General features: G+C 39.8%; 1 protein-coding gene across 1 annotated transcript in view; it reads right to left on the bottom strand.

Annotated features, from left to right (window-relative positions):
• Positions 1-292: 292 nt before the first annotated feature.
• The window catches only part of LOC116970877 (synuclein alpha interacting protein), a 68,815-nt gene continuing 60,658 nt past the window's right edge, over positions 293-8,449 (bottom strand). The window contains exons 8-9 of the mRNA XM_033017501.1: positions 4,029-4,118; positions 293-1,726 (exon numbers count right to left, since the gene is read on the bottom strand). Coding sequence (XP_032873392.1) covers positions 640-1,726; positions 4,029-4,118 — 1,177 coding nt within the window. The 3' untranslated portion in view covers positions 293-639. The remainder of the gene's footprint in view (positions 1,727-4,028; positions 4,119-8,449) is intronic.

The following is an 8,449-nucleotide window of genomic DNA, read 5'->3' as shown; positions in this document are numbered from 1 at the left end:
CACTGAATATATGACCCAGTGAAACCATGCAACCACAAATTTAACTTGCAGTTTGTGCTGTGTTTGTTGATTTTGGTCAGGATGGAATAATGACTTTATACCTCTCTTTAAAAATCATCATGTTAGGTTTGAAAGGGAACAAAATGATCTTGACCCATTGCTCCAGTGCTATCTGTGTGATGATCACTATAATTTGAAGAAATTTTCTAAGATGACACAAAAAATAGTTACCTGGGTCAAGATGTCCGTGCCATCAGGAGAGTAGGAAGGGATATTGGCACAATGGACAAATAAAATCAATATGTTTTAATTGGTCTGTTATTAGATTTTGTGCAGACACTAGTTTTAACATTCATCTCCCACTTTCCTACACTATACAATTTATATTATAAAATACTGAAAATTTATTATGTAGAACCAATCACAGCATATTTGCAAGAAACTATGGAACTATTACTATATCTTTTTTTACATCAGTATATATTTTTTCAATGTAGTAAAAAGTCAACATATGCTCAGATCTGTTCAGCTTAATTTCTTCTATACAAATGTACCCAAAATAAAATTTGATTCTAGTTTTTGTATATTAATAAAAAGTTAGTTTGGCTTTTTAGTGTGATAAAAGATTTAAACAATGGATTATTTTGTCGATTTTACCACGTTTACTGTCTTGGTATTAACTTTTGTGGCTGTTAAAAGACTTGATTTTGAACCTCCAACTTTCCTTCCTGCAGAATTCAGTGGTAAACTGGGGATATAATCCATGTTTAAATGGACAGCTTGTGAGTTATTGTTGTTCTGGTTAGTGTTTGTAGATTCCACAGGTGAACGAAGTTGTCCACCACATCTGTTCAATGGGTCAATTATTTCTAAACTAGTTGGAGATTTTGGTAATGTTTTCTCACTTTCTATATCCTTTCTGTTATCTAATTCACAAACTGTTTGCTCAATTTCCACAACAGGTTCCTCAAAAGTGACTCTTAATTTTAAATTCTGAGACACTCTACTTTTTGAAGTTGGTGATTTAAGAGCACTTTTTGGACTGTTTGTCATTTTCTGCATGTCACCATTATCGGCACAGAGCAGAGATGTGTCCTCAGTAAGTTGGGGCCTAACTGGACTTCTTGTCTGATGCTGACAGTCAGTAAATTTATCATGGCTTTCAGCAACAGGAGAATGACTTTGGTCGTCTGATGCACCAGAGGCTTTAGGGACAAAAGGGAACATTCTGCCAATTGCTGAAGTGTGCTTTTTAATCATGAACTGTACTTTTGCAGCGCATTCCTCCTTTTCAACAATGGGTTGTGGTCGTATCTTGTTACCTCTCTTATTGGGAAAACTCTTCTGATCTTCACCGATATGGGAATCAGTGTCTGACTCACTAGAGGATCTTTGAGAATATCTGAGTCTGGTCAGTTTAAGTTCTCTTTTGTCTCTCAGGGCTTTTCTTGCAGAACCTGTCACAACACTTGCCTCCTGCCCATCTTGAAATTCCAATGAAAGTTTTTCTTGTGTGCACACATTCCCAGAAATCTCTTCTCCCAAAAGTTGACGAATAATTTTGTCTGCTTCTTCACCTTTCTGTTTTAGCATCCCTTTTGTTGTTGTCTTCGGTTTTGAATCAGCGCTGCATTTAGTTGCACTCTCATGTTCATTTACAGAAGTGACCTTTTGATCGTTCAACACATTTTTTTTCTTCTTACCATTTTCAGATGGCATTGAGGAACTAGTTGCATGAGAAAAAAATAAGAATAAATTAACAATGATCCTTGTATACTGTACCGGATGTTAAGAAAGCTCTATTACTTAACCACATTCAACCATCTACGAGTGTATAAAAAGAGAGCATACCGACAGGTTGCATCGTGGCCAGGTTTGGTAATTTGAACACCCAAGGATAAAGGAGGCTTCAGAAAAGCTGGGCATTGCCTGACCCATCAGTATTAATCTCCCCTCCATCGAAGGCAACTATTATCAGCAAAGACCCATACCACCCTCAACATGCTCTCATGCTCCTACCATCGGGAAGAAAGTACAAGAGCCTGAGAATCGTGAGTTCTAGGTTCAAGAACAGCTTCTTCCCATCAACTATCAGGCTGTTGAACCAAACTGCAGAACCCTGATCATAATCCTACCTAGCAGCAATGTATTAAGAATGTTGTTCATGTGTAGTCCAGACTTTGGTTTGCACTATTATGGTCTGGTTACCTAGTATTACTGATAATGTATTGCATTATTTATTATTGTATCGTACTTTGCTGTGTCATTGCATTCATATGCCTGTAAAGCAGTGGCAAATAACAATTTTGTTGTTCTGTTACCAGTGCATTAGACATTTAAACATGTAATTTTTTACTCTGATGTGCAAAGAAAACTAGGTACTTTTTCGTCTCATTTATAGAAATGCTTTAGATTTAAAAATGTTACACCGTTACATAATAAATAAAAATGGTTAATTTGTCAGGCCCTATTGCACACAGAAACTTAATTTGAGTTAATTTTCCAACCTTTCTTTCTATCAGTTTCATTTAAGTGAAAGTTTTTAGTTTTAGGATAGACTGCTTGGTAGAGTGATGAGAAGTACAATCCGAATCATATTCATGCTGTTTTTGCTGGTCAATAACAGAACAGCATGGATGCCTATTACAGAAGAGGCCCTGCTCCAGCTTGCACCTTAAAACAGCAGATGTCACGTTCTCTGTTTTTTTTCTTTCCTCGTAATGATTTAATTTTTCAATTTACAGTAATCCTCTATTAACGTTTCACATTTGGGAATTTGCTGGTGTCAGGCAAGCAGACTTTATGGACTTTATTAATATTCCAACACTTATTATTCACTTTAAGGTGTTGAACAGTAAAATAATAAACTTTTTAGTGTGCCCTGTAAATTTAAGACAAATGGAGAAAAACATGGTGAGAACTGGGACTCGGTGACTGGAAAAGGAGTTAGGGAGCTGGAGCCCTGGCCATGAGGAGCATTGGGAAGAGGGCCCCTGTGACTGGGAATACAAAAATGGGAGCCCAGCTACTGGCTGAGGAATACAGGAACCAGGACCTCAGTGAATGGAAAAACAGCTTGGGATTTGGGGTCCTAATAACTGGAAGAGAAGCAATGAGCCCCAGTGAGTGGACCGGTAGAGTAGAAACCAGAACCCCAGTTGAGATGTCTAGGAGCAATGGAAAACAGCTCCTGCTTAGCCAGATGTTGAAAAGCTGGAAATTTGGTTTATCAGCTAATGTATAGCAGATCAGTGGAGTTTTAGGATATTCATAGATCAATTTCCTAATTCTCTTGATTATCGATCATTAATCTATCAGATAGCTTCTTTGACAGCAACCCTGGCCTCATCCAACCAGAAATATTCCTCTGTCCCACCACATATCTTCCACATCCACTCTGCAAATTGAAGCTAACTTGTTTTCTTTCTTTTAAAGCACACTTTTGGACTAATTTTTAACAAAATCTATCATTGTTGTTTATTCTCAGTGACATATGTTAGAAGGTGCATATCAAGATAAGGCAACATTTTGACTTTTAACTTCACAGGTACTCAATGTATTTATTTCATTGTGTAAGGGACTGCTATATTATTGAACATGAAAGCAAATAATTGTAATATTCTTATTGTAACTGGAACAACAGGTCTTAAATGCAAAGTTAATTAAGGCCTATATTTACAAAACCAAATTAAGATCTCTCCTCAAAATTGATTTTAAATGTTTGATGAACAACAGAATGTCAAAATATGAATATTTAAAATTGATTGCAGGACTTTTCAAAGCCTAAGCCTCTTTGTTTGCTTGCATAGTGATCCCAACAGTTTGATTTTCCACAATGAACTACATTTTACTTATTAACCACTCTCTTCATTCCTTTTCAGATTTTCCAAAAGCTGAGTTTAATTTGTAATTCTTATCAACAGTTAGTGTCCATTACATTACGGTTATCAAATATATTGTAAAATGCAGAACAAATATAATGTTCTTGTTTATAATAAGATAATCTGTACAGAAGACATTTCAGGTACCCCGCAGATTGAAGGTCCGACGTTTCTGTTGCCTGGTCTTGGAGGAAATGCCGCAATTGATTTTGCAAGCTGACTCGCTCCACTGTTTGTCTGTGCAAAGAGATATAAATTTACAAATTAAATGTTTGACATCAAATTACATTATGTGAATCCTGCATTATAATGTAAATACACACAGGAATCCAGAAAAATGGTCAGATCTAAACTATAAAAATGAAAAGATTTGGTCTAAAAGAGTAAATGTGAGATCAAAAATGGAACATTCTGTGTAGGAACAGCCATCATTAACTGAACATTTTAGACAGACACCATATCTATAGAATTACTAGACTAAGTGGGATCCGTTGGGTCCCATGTGCACACGGGAGGGCTGGTCCCCCGATGCAATATTCCACCTCTCCACCAATTCCAATATTGGTGGCCAGTGGTTGGGGGGGGGGGGGGTGCTTTCTGGAGCGCTGGTATGAGTGTTGTTTGCTGCAGGGACTACTGGTCTCCCGAGGGCTAGTATGGACATTGTGGGCCAAATGGATTCTTGGGGTGGCAACTCAGTCCCTCAAGCCTGATGTGCTGGCAGCTCACTCACGGCTGGTGGGCTGGCAGTTGACTCACGGCTATTCCTTGAAATTCCATTTCAAGCAGAGTGCAAGGCCACCAAATTCAAATCAATTTCCTACCATTTCAAGCAGGGTGCAAGGCCACCAAATTCATGTGCAGTTTCTTACCTCTTTGAGCAGGGTGCAAGGTCACAACATTCAAGTGCAGTTTCATACCACTTCAAGCAGGGTGCAAGGCCACCAAATTCAAATGCAGTTTCATACCATTTCATGCAGGGTGCAACGACACCACGTTCAAATGCAGTTTCATACCATTTCATGCAGGGTGCAAGGCCACCACATTCAAATGCAGTTTCACACCATTTCAAGCAGGGTGAAACTACCATAAAACCATGCAAAACACCACACTCACAGTTCAGTAGACATTCAGTGTGTTCAGTTGATTCACAGCTCAGACAGAGCCGTGACCTCTCCCTCCCCCATCATGCAGACACTGAGCCACACCCACACTTCCGGGTTTTAATAATCCCTTCCACTCCCACCGAAAAAGGTGTGGCCTTCATGGCGTGATTGACAGGAGAGAGATTCTCAACATTTTTTAAACATGAATAACACTTTTATTTATCATTGATGGGAAGAATGCTCTGCACCTGATGAGCGGAGGGGGACTGAGTAAGATGGCCAAAAATCACAGCCGTAAGTGGTAGCGCTTTATCTAAAATCAATATAGTGCAAACAGGAAGTTATCAAGTTTAGACAAGCAACCCTTTGCAGTGCCTTTTCACTTCAACCCAAACCCCCCGAAACAACCATTTGTAGTGTTTACTTCAACTCAAACCCCCCAAACAACATTTTGCAGTGTATTTTTATTGCAACCCAAACAACCATGCCTTTTACTTCAACCCAAAACCCCCAAACAACCATTTGCAGTGCATTTTTACTTCAACCCAAAACCCCCAAACAACCATTTGCAGTGCCTTTTTACTTCAACCCAAAACCCCCATACAACCATTTGCAGTGCCTTTTTACTTCAACCCAAACCCCCTAAACAACCATGTAACCATATAACAATTACAGCACGGAAACAGGCCATTTCGGCCCTTCTAGTCCGTGCCGAACACGTATTCTCCCCTAGTTCCATCTACCTGCACTCAGACCATAACCCTCCATTCCTTTCCCGTCCATATAACTATCCAATTTATTTTTAAATGATAAAATCGAACCTGCCTCCATCACCTTCACTGGAAGCTCATTCCACACGGCTACCACTCTCTGAGTAAAGAAGTTCCCCTTCATGTTACCCCTAAACTTCTGTCCCTTAAATCTCAAGTCATGTCCTCTTGTTTGAATCTTCCCTACTCTCAGTGGGAAAAGCTTATCCACGTCAACTCTGTCTATCCCTCTCATCATTTTAAAGACCTCTATCAAGTCCCCCCTTAACCTTCTGCGCTCCAAAGAATAAAGACCTAACTTGTTCAACCTTTCGCTGTAACTTAGTTGCTGAAACCCAGGCAACATTCTAGTAAATCTCCTCTGTACTCTCTCTATTTTGTTGACATCCTTCCTATAATTAGGTGACCAAAATTGTAAACCATACTCCAGAATTGGCCTCACCAATGCCTTGTACAATTTTAACATTACATCCCAACTTCTATACTCAATGCTCTGATTTATAAAGGCCAGCACACCCAAAGCTAGCTATCTACATGTGATTCCACCTTCAGGGAACTGTGCAGTTATTCCTAGATCCCTCTGTTCAACTGCATTCCTCAATTCCCTACCATTTACCATGTACGTCCTATTTTGATTTGTCCTGTCAAGATGTAGCACCTCACACTTATCAGCATTAAACTCCATCTGCCATCTTTCAGCCCACTCTTCCAACTGGCATAAATCTCTCTGTAGACTTTGAAAATCTACTTCATTATCCACAACACCACCTATCTTAGTATCATCTGCATACTTACTAATCCTATTTACCACACCATCATCCAGATCATTGATGTACATGACAAACAACAGTGGACCCAACACAGATCCCTGTGGCACCCCACTAGTCACTGGCCTCCAACCTGACAAACAGCCATCCACCATTACTCTCTGGCATCTCCCATTCAGCCACTGTTGAATCCATCTTGCTACTCCACCATTAATACCCAACAATTGAACCTTCTTAACCAACCTTCCATGAGGAACCTTGTCAAAGGCCTTACTGAAGTCCATATATACAACATCCACTGCTTTACCCTCATCAATTTCCCGAGTAACCTCTTCAAAAAATTCTAGAAGATTAGTCAAACATGATCTTCCAGGCACAAATTCATGTTGACTGTTCCTAATCAGACCCGATTTATCCAGATGCTTATATATATTATCTCTAAGTATCCTTTCCATTAATTTGCCCACCACTGACGTCAAACTAGCAGGTCTATAATTGCTAGGTTTACTTTTAAACCCTTTTTAAACAATGGAACAACATGCGCAGTACGCCAATCCTCCGGCACTATTCCCGTTTCTAATGACATTTGAAATATTTCTGTCATAGCCCCTGCTATTTCTACACTAACTTCCCTCAATGTCCTAGGGAATATCCTGTCCGGATCTGGAGACTTATCTACTTTTATATTTTTCAAAAGTGTCAGTACTTCCTCTTCATTGAATCTCATAATTTCCACAACTACTCTACTTGTTTCCCTTACCTCACATAATGAATACCGAAGAAAAGAAATTGTTCAATATCTCCCCCATCTCTTTTGGCTCTGCAGTTAGCTGTCCACCCTGACTCTCTAATGGACCAATTTTATCCTTCGTTATCCTTTTGCTATTAATATAGCTGTAGAAACCCTTTGGATTTACTTTCACCTTACTTGCCAAAGCAACCTCATATCTTCTTTTAGCTTTTCTAATTTCTTTCTTAAGATTCTTTTTACATTCTTTATACTCCTCAAGCACCTCATTTACTCCATGCTGCCTATCTATATTACTAAAACTCTGATCTTGACCGCTTTTGGCCCACTGTGCTGCGATTTCCGACAGAATGGCACGACCTACGGCAGTCATTTTTGTCCACCTCGCTCAGAGCCCCCCTCCGCCTTCCGGGTGCGGAGGATTTCTCCCGTCAATGAAAAATGAGAGAGATATTAATGTTTTTATAAAATTCCCCATTCTCTCTGCTGCCCCTGCTGGAGGGAGGGGGAGGGACTATAAAACCAGGAAGAGGTGTGCCTCACTCAGTTTCTGCAAGATGGAAGAGGACAAAGGGTCACATCTCTCTGAGCTCTGTATAACACTGAACAAATGTCTACTCAACTGTGAGTCCCGTTAATGTGGTTTGAAAACAAAAATATGGTTTGTTTGAAGTAAAAAGGCACTGCCTGCAAAAGGTTGTTTGGGTGCATTGGCTTGAAGTTAAAAGGCACTACTTACTGCAAATGGTGGCTTGGGTGCTTGGGCTTGAAGTTGAAAGGCACTACTTACTGCAAATGGTGGCTTGGGTGCTTTGTCTTGAAGTTGAAAGGCACTACTTATTGCAAATGGTGGCTTGAGTGCTTTGGCTTGAAGTTGAAAGGCACTACTTACTGAAAATGGTGGCTTGGGTGCTTTGGCTTGAAGTTGAAAGGCACTACTTACTGCAAATGGTGGCTTGGGTGCTTTGGCTTGAAATTGAAAGGCACTTCTTACTGCAAATGGTGGCTTGGGTACTTTGGCTTGAAGTTGAAAGGCACTACTTACTGCAAATGGTGGCTTGTGTGCTTTGGCTTGAAGTTGAAAGGCACTACTTACTGCAAATGGTGGCTTGGGTGCTTTGGCTTGAAGTTGCACTACTTACTGCAAATGGTGGTTTGGGTGCTTTGGCTTGAAGTT

Source organism: Amblyraja radiata, chromosome 3 (genome assembly GCF_010909765.2).
Source record: "Amblyraja radiata isolate CabotCenter1 chromosome 3, sAmbRad1.1.pri, whole genome shotgun sequence".
In the NCBI taxonomy this organism is placed as follows: Eukaryota; Metazoa; Chordata; class Chondrichthyes; order Rajiformes; family Rajidae; genus Amblyraja; species Amblyraja radiata.
This window is presented reverse-complemented; position numbering and strand designations above follow the sequence as displayed.